The 18,029-nt window shown below is 45.1% G+C and overlaps 1 protein-coding gene across 2 annotated transcripts in view; it reads right to left on the bottom strand.

The window, feature by feature from the left end:
- Nucleotides 1-347: 347 nt before the first annotated feature.
- FDFT1 (farnesyl-diphosphate farnesyltransferase 1) overlaps nt 348-18,029 on the bottom strand; it is a 29,578-nt gene continuing 11,896 nt past the window's right edge. For both annotated transcript variants that reach the window (XM_053578616.1, XM_053578615.1), the window contains 5 exons: nt 16,140-16,268; nt 13,669-13,860; nt 8,981-9,157; nt 7,770-7,922; nt 348-4,480 (listed from right to left, as the gene is read on the bottom strand). In XM_053578616.1, the coding sequence (XP_053434591.1) occupies nt 4,259-4,480; nt 7,770-7,922; nt 8,981-9,157; nt 13,669-13,860; nt 16,140-16,268 (873 nt within the window). In that variant the 3' untranslated portion in view covers nt 348-4,258. The remainder of the gene's footprint in view (nt 4,481-7,769; nt 7,923-8,980; nt 9,158-13,668; nt 13,861-16,139; nt 16,269-18,029) is intronic.

Raw genomic sequence — 18,029 nt, 5'->3', positions numbered from 1 at the left:
CCCCAGTGAATGTTTTAGGAAAACTTGGTGACACGTATTCATCCTAGTACTTATAAAATGCTTAATGAGGCCGGGCAAGGTGGCTCATACCTGTAATCCTAGCACTCTGGGAGGCCAAGGCAGGAGGATCACTTGAGCTCAAGAGTTCAAGACCAGCCTGAACAAGAGCGAGACCCATCTCTACTAAAAACAGAAAAATTAGCCAGGCATCATGGTGGGTGCCTATAGTTCCAGCTAGTGAGGAGGCTGAGGCAGGAGGATCACTTAAGCCCAAGAGTCTGAGGTTGTGAGCTATGATGACACCACAGCACTCAAAAGAAAAACTGCATAACAAGGGTTACCAAAGCCACGAGTTCATAATCACTTTATTCTTACAATTTCAATTAGAATACATTCATAACTTCAATCAAGTTCTGACATAGCTCTCCCTCTCCCAAACTGAGTTGAAAGATTATTGCCATGCTGTTCCCCCCACAAGCAGCCCCATGTACCCACCTACAACTCCATCCCTGCCCCTAGCTGGGCTGCACTACATGAAGTGGCAGAATGAGGCATGGGGCATCTTCACAGCCACATGAAGGAGACTGTGAGACTCGCCTTGAAATGCACATAGTTGGACTGGGTCTCCGTACTTTTAATAAACCTCAAACAACCTGTTTGTTGATCGCCACTCTCATCACTGTGCAATTCAGTAGTTAGAGGGCCTTCCTGAGATGACAGCAGCAGGTGACAGTTCAAGTTTAGACTGAACAAAGGTAGGCAGTTCACCTCTCCAACACGTGGAGAGCCACACTCAGGAAGTGACCCACAGACTAGCATGCTGCCATCACCTGGGAGCTGCTACAAACGCAGTGAGAGAACATGGGGCCTCTGGACAAGACCCCAGGTGATCCCAGGTACACACAAGCTTTTGGGCAGTGGTCTTCCAGTTGCTCCCCTGACCAGCACCACGTGTATCACCTGAGGCCTTGAGAGGAATGCAAGTTCCCAGGCACCACCAGTCCTGCTGCATCATAAATGGTCCCAGCAATCAGACAAGTTTAATACACGTACCAAAGTTTGAGAGCCACAGCCTTAGAGCTGTTTCCAAAACTGCAAAGAATAATCTAGAATACCATTACTTAGCAGATGCCTGGCTCCCCTTCTTCCCCACACTCCCCCAAGCACCAGGAAGTGGCTCAGCAGGTGGAAGGGGAGCTCCAGGAAGCCCTCCAGGCCCTGGAGGGCAGGCTGCCTCCTGCTCCCAGCTGTTTCTGACCAGGTCTCTTATTCTCAACCCCTACATTCAGGTGGGTCAAGATGCTCCTCTGAGGAAAACTTAAAATACGCCACATCTAAGTGGGAACCAGACAAAATGTCAGGGATGCTATAAACTAATTACATTAGAGGTGGGCAGTAGACAGTAGGGCTGCCAGGGTCAGCAAACAGAAATACAGGATGCCCAAATACTTGAACTTTGGATAAGTAAGTTTTTAATATAAATGCATCCCATGCAATATATGGGGTATAATTCTCCTAAAAAATAGAATTGTTTATCTGAAGTTCAAGTTTAACTGGGTATCGTGTATTTTATCTGACAACCTCAGAGAAGCTACTCAGAAGGCAAACAGACTTTCAAAGAGCCTCAGAATGGAATGAGAGCTAAGATCTCTGTACAAGTCAGTGGTAACAGGAAAAAATTGCAGTTTCACAGCTGAAAGAGATCACCTACACTCTGAGCTGAGAGAGAAGCTTCCAGTATGTCCACCTCAGACCCAGGCTCTTCCCACCACGTTGTCTTTTAAATCTCCCAAGTTTTTTTTTTTTTTTCCTCAAGCAAGTTTTGATGCTTAAGTTATTATAGCTGTTTGTGCTCCATATGGCAGGTTACATGGGCTTCAGCATTGTGATAAACTTGTCCTGAGCTGAGCCTTCCTGGTCCACACCAAGCCAATTGTCTCAGAGGCATCAGTGCACAGGAAGAGCATCAGCGCGTTTGTAATGATGCTGAGCCAGTGATTGTCACCAATGGGCTGTAGCAGAAGAGACTGTAAGCTAGGTGTCTACAGCATTAATGTTCTAGAACACTGAGTTTCAATCTGGGACGTGTCCTCCTCACCCACGCTGGAATCTCAGTGAGCCTCTTGGTGCACCACACCCCCTGCCATGCTGGGCCCAGAGGTAAAACTCCACGGCAGAATCCAGCTAAGGACCATTCAGCTTTCAAACCAATCACCTGGAAGCATCCTTTACCTTTCTTGAGAATTTAGTGAATAAGCTGGTAACTTAAAATAAGAAAAAAAGCTGGGGGCCGGGGGTGGGGTGGGGGTGTGTGTGGATTCTGAATGCAGCTAAGAGAATCCACCCAAAGTAGAGTGGCCAGCAGGGCAAGAGAAGGCAGCCTGCTCACTCACAGCAGTCCTGTGGAGTCCGCCAGACACGCCACTCCTGGGACTGTCCGCACTGACTTCATGTGGCTGCACATGGCCACTCATCCCTTACTCACTCCATTCTCTTCTCTTTTTTTTTTTTTTTTTTTTGTAGAGACAGAGTCTCACTGTACCGCCCTCGGGTAGAGTGCCGTGGCGTCACACGGCTCACAGCAACCTCTTAACTCTTGGGCTTACGCGATTCTCTTGCCTCAGCCTCCCGAGCAGCCGGGACTACAGGCGCCCGCCACAACGCCCGGCTATTTTTTGGTTGCAGTTTGGCCGGGGCTGGGTTTGAACCCGCCACCCTCGGCATATGGGGCTGGCGCCCTACTCACTGAGCCACAGGCGCCGCCCTCTTCTCTTTTTTTTTTTTGTAGAGACAGAGTCTCACTTTATTGCCCTTGGTAGAGTGCTATGGCGTCACAGCTCACAGCAACCTCCAGCTCTTGGGCTTAGGAGATTCTCTTGCCTCAGCCCCCAGAGTAGCTGGGGCTACAGGTGCCTGCCACATGCCCAGCTATTTTTTTGTTGCAGTTTGGCCGAGGCTGGGTTCAAACCTGCCACCCTCGGTATATGGGGCCAGTGTCCTACTCACTGAGCCACAGGCGCCGCCCCTCACTCCCTCCATTCTTGACCTCCACCCTTCTCAGGGCCATGTAAGTTTCCAAGTGAACTGCACCTGGCAAACACACAGGGTAACTGGATTCTTTTTTTTTTTCAGTTTTGAACCCACCACCTCCAGCATATGGGGCCGGTGCCCTACTCTTTTGAGTCACAGGCGCCACCAGTAACTGAATTCTTTATCACAAAAATTTCCTTGGCCGAGCACTGTGGCTCTTGCCTGTAACCCCAGCATCTTAGGAGGCTGAGGCAGGAAGATCTCTAGGGGCCAGGAGTTTGAGACCATCCTGGGCAACATAACAAGACCCTGGGGTGGCGCCTGCGGCTCAACGGAGTAGGGTGCCAGCCCCATATGCTGGAGGTGGCGGGTTCAAACCAGCTCAGCCAAAAACTGCAAAAAAAAAAAAAAAAAAAACATAACAAGACCCTGTCTCTACAGGAAAAAAAAAAACCTAGCCGGGCATGGTGGCACACAACTGTAGTTCCAGTTACTTGGGAGGCTGAGGTGGGAGGACTGCTTGAGCCCAAGGGTACTGAGTTGCAGTGAGGTGAAACAGTGCCACTGCACTCTAGCCTGAGCATCAGAGCAAGACCCTATCTCTCAAAGAATTTTTAAAAAAAATTTTAAAAAGTAAGAAAAATCTCTCCCCCAAAATGTGCATCTTTACTGAGGCAAATCACAACAGGGCCAGAAACGATCCTGCTGTTTCCTCCTGAAAGCTGAACTCCTTTCAAATGAGAAAATACCTAATACCCAGAATTTTATTCCATGGGCGTATTACCTAGAACATTCATTTACTCCACTCAAACCAATTAAAGAAAACAAAATCAGGAGAAAATTCTCTTCACTTTCTACTATGATGAATAGTCAAAGGTTGCTTCGAATTAAGTACATTTAATTATAATTCTAGCTGATTTACACTAAATAAGACCTCGTGACAGTCCCCCATGCAAGCATTTCACCTAATCCGCAGCACAGAATGCTCTGCCGTCAGCACAAGCAGCGAAGTGGACACCACCCCGAGGACCAGGCTGCAGAGGGCGCGGCAGCCTTTCCTTTGCATTTCATATTCTCCTCAGCTGTATCTCAGCATCCTATAGGTTGCAGCTTTCTCTTAGGTGGGGATTAAAATGGAAGGAAAAAAAATAAAAGGAAGCCAACATCCATCCTTGAAGAAAAAGTAAATCCATTTCGTGGTGAACCTCAGCTTCCAGACAAATGCAAATCAGTGTTCCCCAGTCTGAACATAGTCTTCTGTGACCTGCGACAGTGTGCTCAAATACTGCCAGCTCAGGGCAGCCAAGAGCATGACAAAGGACAGGTAGATGGGGGAGTAGTGGCTTCGGGAGATCAACTGACAGTTGGGAAGATTCTGTGTCCTGATGGTGGAGATGATCTGCCTTGTTTTACTAGAAGATGGGTCAGAGTCGGGGATCCTGTGATAAATCTGTTAAAGAGAGAGGAAAGACTGGAAGTGGTACGTACATATTGTACACGAGGTTCTTCATAAACATTTTCTTTGGTTACTTCTTAGAACAATTCTCAAAAGGTAGGTATTTTGTGCATATTTTACCAATGAGGAAACTGAGGCTCAGACAAATGAAAGGAACTGACCTAAAGCTACCCCAAGAAAGCCGCCCGATGAGGCAGGGATGTCAGCCTGGGCCTGACAACCACAAAGCCTGTCCTTCAGAGCACCCAGGAGGCACCAGGGTGCTCACTGCACTCCAGAGCGCCCCAGACCCTTGAGGGCCCCCCCATGCCACGCTGATCTTCACACCCCCAAAAGCTTAGTCCCGGGCATGCAGCAGGTGTCCAGTTCACTTGTGCTGACACAGTAACATGGAGAGAAGGAAAGATACTGCAAAGATGGGGCAAAAGCAACTTAGGAAAACAAGGTGGCCTGTGCTAAGGGCCACAGCTCAATGAGGGACGAAGCATAGACACAGGGACTCCTAGGAGCCACCCTGGAGTCCTTCCTGAAGCTCCACTGCCCTCTCTGTCAAGCCTCCATTATGTACAGACTCCACCTCTTCCTCTACATCCCAAGCAATGCTGCTGAGGCCAGGTCCTCAGTGCCTGTGATCGGACGTCCTCCAAGGTGAGTTCCTGCATCTAAGCTTGACACTGAAAACCTTGTCTGTCCTCCATACTGTCACTACAGAGATCTAAAACCTCTGCGTGGCATCTGCAGGGCTCCCTGTCACCTGCAGTATCCTGACCTTTGCAGCATACAGCACATGGCAGTGCAAAGCTGCCTGTGGCCCAGGCCCAGTGCACCCCCCTCCACCAGCTCTCACTACCCCCAAGTCTCAACTCCAGTGTTTTGCTTTCTAGAAAACCTTCCTGCATCTCCAGGATGGGCTAAGAGCCACCCTCTTGGACAGACTCCTAGCTTACCACTTACAAATAAAATGGTTTAATTGCAGTTGTCCCCACCTGTCTCATTCCCCATTTTTTTTTTTGAGACAGAGTCTCATTATGTCACCCTTGGTAGAGTGCCGTAGCGTCACAGCTCACAGCAACCTCAAACTCTTGGGCTTAAGTGATTCTCCTGCCTCAGCCTTCCAAGTAGCTGGGACTACAGGCACCCACCACAATGCCTGGCTATTTTTTTTGTTGTAGTTGTCATTGTTGTTTAGCTGGCTCAGGCCGGGTTCAAACCTGTCAGCCCTGGTGTATGTGGCCAGCGCCCTACCCACTGAGCTACAGGCACCAAGCCTCGTTGCCTATTTTGTCCCTAGCCTAACGCTGCCTGTATCCAGCAGGCCCTTGATAAATGTTTACTGAATGAGGCTGGGCACAGTGGCTCACGGCTATAATCCCGCACTCTGGGTGAAGCTGAAGGATCCCTTAAGCTCTGAAGTTTGAGACCAGCCTGAGCAAAAACAAGAGCAAGACCCATCTCCACAATAAAAAACAAACTAACAAACAAACAAAAACAGAAAAATCGGCCGAGTGTGGTAGTGCATGCCTATAATCCTAGCTACTTGGGAGGCTAAGGTAGGAGCCCAGGACTTTGAGGCTGCAGTGAACTAAAGTGAGGCCATTGCCCTCTAGCCTGTGTGACAGAGTGAGACCCTATCTAAAAAAAAAAAAAAAAAAAAATTTGCAAAACTAACACATTCTCTGAACTATCCATTGTGTAAAATGTTTCTAATTTATATAAGATAGAGAAAACAGTGCCTGAAAGGATACCGTTCCTTCTACTTTAGAAAGGTAACTGAACCCCTTGAAATAGGGGTTAGTGGCACAGGCTCTGAAATGGAACAAACTGGGGTCCAAATTATGGTTTTACCCATGAGGTTGGGGCCTCAAGGTTCTCAGAGATGACTAGAACCCCCATACTCTGTCACACCAGGCATATAGATGCTCAAAAGAAGTGCTGGCCATATGGCAAACTGGACATACTCACTGGCAGTAACTTTTTGGTCATTAGCTAAATACTTCCTTCTAGTCATTAAAGGAATTTTAGAACTTTCCTTTTTTTTTGAGACCGAGTTTCACTTTGTCACCTTCGGTAGAATGCCATGGCCTCATAGCTCACAACAACCTCAAACTCCTGGGCTTAAGTGATTCTCTTGCCTCAGCCTCCCAAGTAGCAGGGACTACAGGTGCCCACCACTACACCCGGCTATTTTTAGAGACAAGGTCTCATTCTGGTCTTGAACTTGAGAGTTCAGGCAATCCACCCACCTTGGCCTCCCAGAGTGCTAGGATTACAGGTGTGAGTCACCACACCCAGTCTCTAGGGATTTTTCTAAAGACTTGGTCTTCCGGGCGGCGCCTGTGGCTCAGTGAGTAGGGCGCCGGTCCCATATGCCAGAGGTGGCGGGTTCAAACCCAGCCCCTGCCAAAAACCACAAAAAAAAAAAAAAAAAAAGACTTGGTCTTCCCTCAGACCTTCTATAGGTGCCTCTGGTAGAAATGGTGATGTCCACATGGTGGCTCATCAGCACCATCCCTGGCCACTAGTCCCCTGATGACAGTAGCTCCCACCCCTGCCAGTTATAATAATCAAAAATGTTTGCAGACGCTGCCCACTGTGCGCTGGGGGCAAATCACTTCCATTTGGGAACCACTGCTCTAGGGCCTACAAACTGGAGAGAGTTCTAGACTCTAAGTTTTTTTAACCTAGTCAAATATTACACCCTCTATAGTTGGGAGACCTAACTTGAGCAGGTATATTTTGTTTTATAGGCTGGTTCGGGCATTTGAAATAAAATTTTCAGAAAAAAAATTACAACTTTTCAGAAGTAATTATAACAAGATGGCTTTCCTTTGCCTAAATTCCCTACTGTGGTTTCTTAATGGCGGCCTGTGGTGCAATGGAAAGTACTAGACTCAGAGTCAGGACACACAGATTGGAATGTGAGAGCCACTCAGTCACGTGCTGCAACAGCACACGCAGCCTCAACATCACAGTCCTCATCCATGAATAAAAAGCTCAGCTGGACTCCAGTATCATTCTCTAGCTCAAAAAATATGATAGCCTTGCTTACCTCCTCTTACCAGAGCCTGTTCTGGTATTATCACTGTGCAGCTCTCAACAATTGGCTCAACTCCTGTGCTCACCCTCTTTTCCTAGTAAAGGATACAGATTCCTGCCTCTTTAGCTCATAGCACAGTGAGTTGTTAGGGTCATCTAATACCCAGACACCAGGTGTTTAAATAGTTACATTATTTAAATTAAAAAAGCAGCTACAAATTATCCATGTAGTTAACTAAAAACCCACCTCTTCCATGTACTGGTATATTATAGCTTTCACAGCAGGCATGTTGGTGGCATCCATCATTAGGGTCACTGCTTGTCCTTTTCGAATCTTCACCACCCCTTTGAACACCTGCTGATTATTGTAACAGGCAGCCAAAGTAGCAATGGCCATTACCTACAGATAACAGGTAGAGAATCTTAAAGTATTCTATAGTTTAGCCACAAAAGTTCCATTTTATCTGGGAAAAACAAACACAAGTAGATCCAACATTTTCCATGCTAGAGCGATGGCTTCTTAGATATGAAATACATACAACAGAACCTGTGTAAGGTGACCACCCAAGGGCTGTAAAGCTGGTCGGCATCTGGAGGTGGTCAACATAAGGAACTAGCCCAACTGCACTGATACAGCAGACACGTGGTGCAGGTTGGTCCATGAAAATTAGGTCAACATGAGGAGGTGTTCAATAAAGGGAGGCTCTACTGTACTTCAAAGTATTATCTGAAAAGCATTTTTTATTTCAGCTTTTCTATTTTTCCTACAAAAACATTAATTCATTGTATATTTAAAAATAACACTGGAGGAGGGACCAGAAGGGAAGTGATTGCCTATGCTCAAAGGTAAATTATTTCTAGGATAAATAGAAACCCAAGATGGGCATACAGATTTTATTTCAATCACCCTTCAAAATTGATCACTAGAATAAGATCAAGCCAAATTTCCAAATTAGTCAAATCCGATGATTTTCTTTACTTATTTAATATCCAAAATAACTGGCAAATGTGATTAAAAAGAGTAAGCTTCTCATCTAGAGAATTGAGGGGCTAGGTCCACAGGATCAGGTTTTATTATCTTGAGTCTAGGAAAAGGACAGCAGTAACTGGGAGCTTAGACTTTTGACAACAGGTTCCACCTAAGTTGTACCCAGCATTCCCCACAAATCTAAGCCAAAGCTCTCAACTTAATTGTGGAGACAAGGATCTAACCAGTCTAGAATAGCTGCGGAAAGAAGAGTAAATCTAGAAGCAAAGTTCTGGAAAGGATCAGACTTTAGCTTGAAGTTGAGCTGAGCGTGGTGGCTGGAAGGAAGGGGGTTCCCTGAAACCCCCAGCACAAGAAGATCACCTGGAGTCATTTCTTTATGAAGTCATATCCTTGGATACAGCAGAGCAAAATCTCCTTTACCCCATCCCCTACTTCTCATACACTCCAATACGAGTCCCGTGTCATACCTGTGGAATAGCACAGAAGTTAAACACACTCTGGTTTCTGAGTCTGGAGAGGTAAGTGATGACATCTGGGATGTGGTGTAGGGCATTGGTGATAAGTTCATTCAGGCACTGCACAGCCAAGTCAATATTCTCTGGCTTAGCAAAATCCCCCAGCTTCTTGACATACTTGCCCCAAACCTAGGTAGATAAGAATATTAAAGAACAAGTCAATATGTGCAGAGAATTGACAAACAATATGAACAGATCTTTGTGGGTAAGAATTATGATTTACAGTAAAGTCTCTCTTAGCTACTGATTCATTGTTCACCAATCTCACGTCCATTTTAAGCTCTATCCAGTAGCTATTTATGACTTCAGTGAGGGCTCAATCGGAACTACCAGTGAGGGAGCACATGAAGTATTCAGGAAGTGTCCCTTAGGGGACCATTAGCGCAGCATGTACGAGGCAATACCTTGAGAACCTCACACTAAAGAGGTCTCCTGTTAGAGCACTGGTCTATGCCTGAAAAAACAGCCAGCTGTATACAAAGTCAGCTACAAAAGAACCGCAGGTTAAATATTAAACAGCCTCAGAACGGCCAGAGCTCATCGATTACTATCACATTCCTGACTGTGGTAAAATGCTGAACACATCTGGGGAAACGTGCTAAGTCGACACTCTGAGCACATTGCCTCCCTGAATCCTGATAAGAGGGAAGTAAAATAACCCCCTCAACTCCGACAGTGGGATTTGGTTTGAGGACTTTTAGCAATACTATTTAGAGGATTTTCTGAAGCTTGCAAATAATTTACTTGGATTCTTGAGTAATTCTTTTTTATTTTTTTGAGACAGTGTCGTAATATCATAAATATCATGGCTTACAGCAATCTCAAATTCCTGGGCTTGGGCAATCCTCAGACTCCCGAGTAGCTGGGACTACAGGCACCCACCACGTGCACAGCTAGTTTTTCTATTTTTAGTAGAGATGCGGTCTCACTCGTGCTCAGGCTGGTCTCAAGCAATTCACCTGCCTCAGCTTCAGCGTGCTAGAACTACAGGTGTAAGGCACTGCCCTGGCCTATTCTTAGGTAATTCTATGTCCCCCCTCAGTACAGTGCTGTGGCGTCACAGCTCATAGCAACCTCCAACTGTTGGGTTCAAGCGATTCTCTTGCCTCAGCCTCCCAAGTAGCTGAGACTACAGGTGCCCACCACAACATCTGGCTATTTTTTGTTGCAGTTGTCATTGTTATTTAGCTGGTCCGGGCTGGGTTCGAACCCGCCAACCACAGTGTATGTGGCTGGTGCTGTAACCTCTGTGCTATGGGAGCTGAGCCTTTTTGTGTGTGTGTGTGAGACACAGTCTCACTATGTCGCCCTGGGTAGACTGCTATGATGTCACAGCTTACAGCAACCTCAAACTCTTGGACCCAAGTGATTCTCTTGCCTCAGCCTCCCAAGCAGCTGGGACTACGGGCGCCTGCCACAACACCTGGCTTCTTAGGTAATTCTTAAGCTTCCTAAAAGTAATGCTTATTTTTTAGGAACCTTACACATTCTTCAAAATAATTGACCAGGTGGGGATTTTACTGTAAGTCAAATTTGTTATCCATTCTTTCTCTCAAATGGATGATACTTAGATTGTTTGGCAGAACCTGGAGAAAACAGTTAACAAACCTCCACATATTCATCATACTCATCCAGCTTCAACAACTGATATGAGGCCAATCTTATTCCATCTACATCTCCCACTCCTACGTTATTTTATAAAGCCCTGAAATGGCCAGGTGCGGTGGCTCACACGCCTATAATCCCAGCACTCTGGGAGGCTAAAGCAGATGGATTGCCTAGCTCACAGTTTCGAGACCAGCCTGAGCAAGAGCAAGACCCCATCTCTAAAAACAGCCGGGCATTGTGGTGGGAGCCTGTAGTCCCAGCTACTCAGGAGGCTGAGGCAAGAGAATCGCTTGAGCCCAAGAGTCTGAGGTTACTGTAAGCTATGATACCATGGCACTCTACCAGGGGCAACAAAATGAAACTCAGTCTCAAAAAAAAAAAAGAAAAAATTTAAAAAATTTAAAAATAGCTGGGCGTTGTGGCAGGTGCCTGTAATCCCAGCTACTTGAGAGGCTGAGGCAAGAGGACCGCTTCAGCCCAAGAGTTTGAGGTTGCTGTGAGCTATGACACCACAGCACTTTACTGAGGGCAACAAAGTAAGACTCTGTCTCCACCCCCCAAAAAAAACTCTTACAATCAAATATAAAAGACACTAACTGTTATCAATATGTAAGAAATATGGGAAATTACTGGGTCTTTCCTATCTACCAGAGTACCCAGAATCATCAACATAAAGATTGAGGGTGAGCATAAAACTGAGACTAAATCGGGGGGCCGGGAGCTATAGTAAGTAGTGAACCTTTGACATGACACCTTAGGTATAAATCCAACCACAAAAACTAGGAAATTGGGCTACCAGATGCAAACAGATTTTTAATCGTCTTCAGTGATCCTATTTGGTGACGGTGTGGTATTGTCACTATTTGGAGACTGCAGGATGTGTAATGTAGGAAAAAGCAAATGAACAGGGCCGGGTGGAGCGGCTCACACCCATAATCCGAGCCCTCTGTGAGACTGAGGCAGGTGGATCACCTGAGCCCAGGAGTTTGAGACCAGGCTGATAAAGAGTGAGACCCCGTCTTTATGGAAAATAGAAAAACTAGCTGGGCTTTGTGGTCGGCACCTGTAGTCCCAGCTACTCAAGAGGGTACAACAAGTGGATCACCTGAGCTCAAGAGACTGAGGTTGCTGTGAGCTCTGATGATGCCGCACTCAACCCAGAGAGACAGAATGAGACTATCTCAAAAAAAAAAAAAACAAAAACAAAAAAAGGAAATAAGTAATTATGAGATATGCTATCATCTCCTGTTTCTCTGAGAAATATGAGTCTTAGTGAGGAAGAAATGAGGTAGAGATGTAATATGCACCAGATCAGGTAACAATCCTACAGTCCTGAGTTTAAACTGGAAATCCCATCATCAACTTACAAGGTATTTTGGCTTTAACAATACATACACACTCACACACGCAGCCCAGCCTAAGATATTTTAGCTTTAAAAATACACACACACTCACACTTTCTCACACACACACAGACCATGAGGTTCAGCTTTAAAAATATATACAGACTCAGGTATACACACAGACAGAACAGCCCAAGAGTAATGGGCATTCCCAGTGCCCAGACTGTGGTCTTGAGAAACTGTTTTCCATGAAAAGAATCCTGAGCTGCTAGAACAGCGGTTCTCAACCTGTGGGTCACAACACCTTCTTAACGATGAAAATACACTGCGGCATTAGGAAGGTTGAGAACCACTGTTCTAGAAGAAATGCCCCACTGGAAGGATTCAATCACCATATATTATATGATTCCATTTTTATGAAATGTCCAGAAGATTTATTTATTAAGCATTCTGTGCTACAGTTTATCTCATTTTATTCCCAGCACTACCCTATGGTATAAACTATTCCATCTCATGGATAAAGGAGTGGGTCAGAAGAACGAGGGTCTGTGTCTCTGTGCAGGACTGGGGAGCTCATGCTCATGGATTACACAGAAAGAGGGTCTGTGTCTCTGTGCAGGACTGGGGAGCTCGTGCTCATGGATTACACAGAACGAGGGTCTGTGTCTCTGTGCAGGACTGGGGAGCTCATGCTCATGGATTACACAGAACAAGGGTCTGTGTCTCTGTGCAGGACTGGATTACGAGCCCTGGGTGGATGTTGTCTGTGAGACAGTGTGGGTGGTGGTCAGGCCTGGCCTGCGAGCCGGGAGACTGACACTTTACTTCCAGGGCACCCAGACTCATCGGGTATGTCCTTAGACAAGCCCCCTCCTTTCTCTGAGCCCTGATACCACGAAAAGAGGGACAGACAAGAACTGTTTCTCCAACTTGGGTACACATGAGTCACCTGGGAAGCTTTAGAGCTATCTAAGCTCAGGGTAGTTTAAAGTTGAATTTTTTCTTATTAAGAATATGACTGAGCATCGTTTTAGATTTTATTAAGAATGAGTTCTATGGCTCGGTGCCTATAGCTCAGTGGATAGGGCACCAACCACATACACCAGAGCTGGTGGGTTCGAACCCAGCCCAGGCCTGCCAAACAACAATAACTACATCCTAAAAACAGCCGGGCATTGTGGGTGCCTGTAGTCCCAGCTACTTGGGATGCTGAAGCAAGAGAATCGCTTGAGGTTTGAGCCCAAAAGTTTGAGGTTGCTATGAGCTCTGACACCACAGCACTCTACCAAGGACAACAAAGTCAGACTCTGTCTCAAAAAAAAAAAAAAAAAGAGAAAACAATTTAAATGATTTATTAAAGTGGCTCGGCACCCGTAGCACAGAGGTTACAGCACCAACCACATATACCAAGGCTGGCGGGTTCAAACTCGGCCCAGGCCAGCTAATCAACAATGACAACTGAAACAGAAAATAGCCAGGCATTGTGGCTGGTGCCTGTAGTCCCAGCTACTAGGGAGGCTGAGGCAAGAGAATTGCTTAAGCCCAAGAGTTTGAGGTTGCTGTGAGCTGTGACGCCACTGCACTCTACCAAGGGTGGCATAGTGAGACTCTCTCTCAAAAAAAAGTTAAATAGTTTGTTTTCAGAGACTGTCTAAAATTATTTTCACCCCCCAAATCTGAGTCTGTTACCTCTTGAGGCCAAAACTCTCTTCCTTCCTGCTGGTCTTCCAAATAATCTCGAATGATGTTTGTTTTCTGAAGAAACAGGCCCATCGAGTTGGCACGTTCTACATCTTCACCCACTAAAGGGTCTTCAAACTCTGAGGCCGAGAAGAGACGCGAAAGGCCAATTCCCACCAGCCCGGCAACATAGTGACAGTACTGTAAAAGATTTTTAAAGTGCTTTAGTAATGAAATCTACTAAAACGTAGTTACTAGAGATCAGGAACTACAAAAATATCAGGTTCCATGGGCGGCACCTGTGGCTCAGTGAGTAGGGCGCCAGCCCCATATGCCGAGGGTGGAGGGTTCAAACCCAGCCCCGGCCAAACTGCAACCAAAAAATAGCCGGGCGTTGTGGCGGGCGCCTGTAGTCTCAGCTACTCAGGAGGCTGAGGCAGGAGAATCGCCTAAGGCCAGGAGTTGGAGGTTGCTGTGAGGGCAATAAAGTGAAACTCTGTCTCTACAAAAAAAAAAAAAAAAAAACAGGTTCCAAACAGAATGTATAAGACCTCATATTGCTTAGAAACAAATATACATGCATGTACGTACAAGGATTTGAAAACATCCAAGAAGAATGTATACAAACTTTTTTTTTTTTGAGACAGAGTCTCAGTTGGTCACCTTCGGTAGAGTGCCATGGAATCTTAGCTCACAGCAACCTCAAACTCTTGGGTTCAAGTGATCCTCTTGCCTCAGCCTCCCAAGTAGCTGGGACTACAGGCACCCGCCACAGTACCTGGCTATTTTTTTAGAGACAGGGTCTCGCTCTTGCTCAGGTTGATCTTGAACTTCTAAGCTCAGGCAATCCACCTGCCCTGTGCTGGGATTACAGGCATGAGCCACCACACCCGGTCAACACAAATGTTTTAATAGCAATGTCTGGCTGATGGGGATGCTATGTCTTTTTTTTGTTTTGTTTTAACTTGTTTTTCAAATGTTTACAATGTGCCTGTCCTGCTTCTATAAGAAAGGCTATTGAAAAAATAAACTAGTACAGTAAACATTTTTCTTTTTTAAGACATGGGGTCCCATACTTGCCCAGGTTGGTTGGTCTCAAACTCCTGGCCTCAAGTGACCCACCCACCACAGATTCTCAAAGTGCTGGGATTACAGGTATGAACCACTGAGCCTGATGTTTAGTTTAGCCCCCCAAGTGAATTAAGTCCCTTTGTCCAGATAAGCTCTTCTGAAATAAACTCCAGCCCCCCAAAAGCCATTATAACATGACTTATTACATCATCTGCTCTCAGAGCCCTTCCTAGCTACTTCTGTCTGCTGAGGAAGATGCACCTTACCCACGTGGCATCTCCTAGAGCTCATCCCCACACGTGTTCATCTGTAACTGCTATGGTTGGAATGTGACCCTCAAAATACATGTGCTGGAGAGTTAATCCCCAGTGCAACAGTGCTAAGAATTGGGACTTCTGAGAAACCATCAGGTAACCAGGGCTGCCCGGGTATGAACGGGTCAACGTCAACTGCAAGTTTGATCTCTTGTTCTCACATCCTTTCTTTTTCCTTCTACCATAGGAAGAATGACACAGCAAAAAGGCCCTCACCTGATGCCAGCACCTTGATATTGAACTCCCCAAACTCTAAAATTTTAAGAAACCAATTTCTTTTCTTTATAAATCACACAGTCTCTAGAATTCTGTTATAGAAACAAAAAAGAGACTAAGATAATAACAATCACACAAATTGGGGGAAGGGCAGGAAGGAACTCGGAAGCATCTCAGGGTGTCTTATTTATGTCAGGAGATAATGAGAAAGAAATAAAGTATTAGAGGGGTGCTCACCCTTCAGCATAATACGCCCACAATCCAAAATTAATACCTTTGGTGCTCATAAATGGTTGTTTCTAAGGACACAGATATAATTTAACAGCTTTACTGATACCTCCTGATACTAATAAATCATATAATTTAACACCTTTACTAACACCTATATCTCAGAAACAAATGGGACCAAGCTGGCCTTGACTTTAAAAGTTATCTGCGTTAAGATGGGATTGGAAACCACTCAGATACTAAGGTCTACACATATATACATCTACCCAATAACGGGAAAGGAGATGATTTAAAAAAATTATTTAATTCCAAAACTGGTAATTATTACATAAAATAATATGGCCATTTACCTAAAATGTCATGCCAGAGACAGTTCTATAAACTTAATGCCTTATACCGTTAGGATAATTCTTATCTACTTTGGCCTTTGTTTAATGGTAAGCTCTCTAGGGCCTGGGTAACTTCATTCATAGAGTATTAAACACTTCAGGTCTCTATAAAGTGTTTAGGATGGGACATTACAACCTAAATCAACGTAAAACCAGAAAACCTGGAACTGGTGGTCAACTTTTCCTTGTTCTGAACTTCATGACAGACTGTCGGCTCTGTCCTACACATCACACATGGGCAATGTTTCACAGCGACACTAACCTTGTCCCACTCCTGCTCAGAGGTCACGTGCTTATCCAGAAACTCTGCCATCCCAATTCCCATTCTCCGGCAAATGTCCGCGATCACTGTTTGATATTTCTCAGCCAGGTTTCTAAATTCGAGGGAGATCTGAAATGGAGACCATAAAAACCAGAAAACTACACATGGTACCAAAGACCCCAGGGCCAAGCAGTGGGATGGCACTCGTTACTTATGACCCCCAAATGGCTTATCTACAAGCCTAATCTAGGCCATGCTAGCTTTCTACACACTGCATAATTAATAGGCTCAGCCAATTTTACAAACATTAAGATAGAAGGGTCTAAAATTGCTAATGTTGGCTTGGCGTCCATACAGTGGTTACAGCGTCGGCCACATACACTGAGGCTGGTAGGTTCGAACCCAGCCCAGGCCAGCTAAAAAACAATGACCAACTGCAACAAAAAATAGCCAGATGCCTGTAGTTCTAGCCACGTGGGAGGCTGAGGCAAGAGAATCGCTTAAGCCCAAGAGTTTGAGGTTGCTGTGAGCTGTGACGCCACAGCACTCTACCCAGGGTGACAATAGTGAACCTCTGACTCAAATAAATAAATAAATAAAACAATATTGCTAATGTTTATAGGCTCAAAAGATTCAGTCACATTATTCATTCATCTTTCCAATATATTTTAAATGAAATGATTCAACAGCAAGCTGGGCGTAAGGGTAAAAATTTCAGGGAGAATGGCTTATTTCAGACAAGCCTCATTAAGGCAAATACTTATCTGTCAAATGTGAATTGAGCACTTCCTGGATAACAAGCACTGTGCCAGGCACCAGAGCTCAGACATCAGGAAGCAGAAACTCAGGCCCTTGAAGGACTTCCATTCTAGCCATAAGATCAGCCTCATTAGTTCCCCAATTTATATACTGAAGCAACAGTGCTCCCCTCACTATGAGGATATACTTTCAATTTCTTAAACGACACAATCCAATCTGAGGCATGCTGCCCAATGTTTTTTTATAGCCCAAGCCCTAAAAAAATAAAATACTGAGATTTTTTAAATGTATTGTTATTGCACAAATATCTTGTTTTAGTTCAAAGGAGTTTATTAAAATATAATACAAAAACACCATGAGGCCAGGTGAGGTGGCTTGCGCTCTAGGATCACGTGAACCTAGAACTCTGGGGTTGCTGTGAGGTATGAAGATACCATAGCACTCTAGCCTGGGCAACAGAGTGAGACTATCTCAAAAACAAACCAGAGTAGGGCGCTGGCCCCATATGCTGGAGGTGGCGGGTTCAAACCTGGCCCCAGCCAAAAACTGCAAAAAAATAAAAAACAAAATGAAACAAACAATAACAACAACAAAAGCCCAAAGAAAACACCATGAAAAATCTTAAAATGTTAAAATATTAAAAGAGCCAAAGCTAAAAACAGTGAACAGATTTTGTTAAAGACCAAAAGTGTAAAATACATGTGGCTTCTGTTTACAGAAAAGCTTAGAAAATCTTCCTCAAGAAACACATAAAATTAAGGGCCCAAGGGAAGACCAGCTGGCTGCAGAGCATCATGGGAATTCAGGAGCCTAAGATAATTATGATTTCTCCGATGTACACCAACTCTTAAACCCCAAACACCCAGACTATCAAGTTGGTCTTTCCTTTCCAAAAAGGTATTCTTTCCAGAACTGCTGCTCAATCCAAAGCCAATGGGTGATTCCTACTGCAGATTAAAACAAACCAGCAACTCTACCAGAGATAATTTGCATCCCTGAATTCCCCAGAACGTTCCTTCTTCAGATCCTTGGCTACACCAGTTCTATTTATAAGGTGAAAGAGGGTGGAGACGAGGAGGAGCTTCAAGTGAAAAACAAACTCTGCAAAGTAAATACTTTCACTTCTGAATC

The sequence above is a fragment of the Nycticebus coucang genome, chromosome 24 (genome assembly GCF_027406575.1).
Source record: "Nycticebus coucang isolate mNycCou1 chromosome 24, mNycCou1.pri, whole genome shotgun sequence".
NCBI lineage: Eukaryota > Metazoa > Chordata > Mammalia > Primates > Lorisidae > Nycticebus > Nycticebus coucang.
Note: the sequence above shows the minus strand (reverse complement) of the source record. Positions and strands in the feature narration are given on the sequence as shown.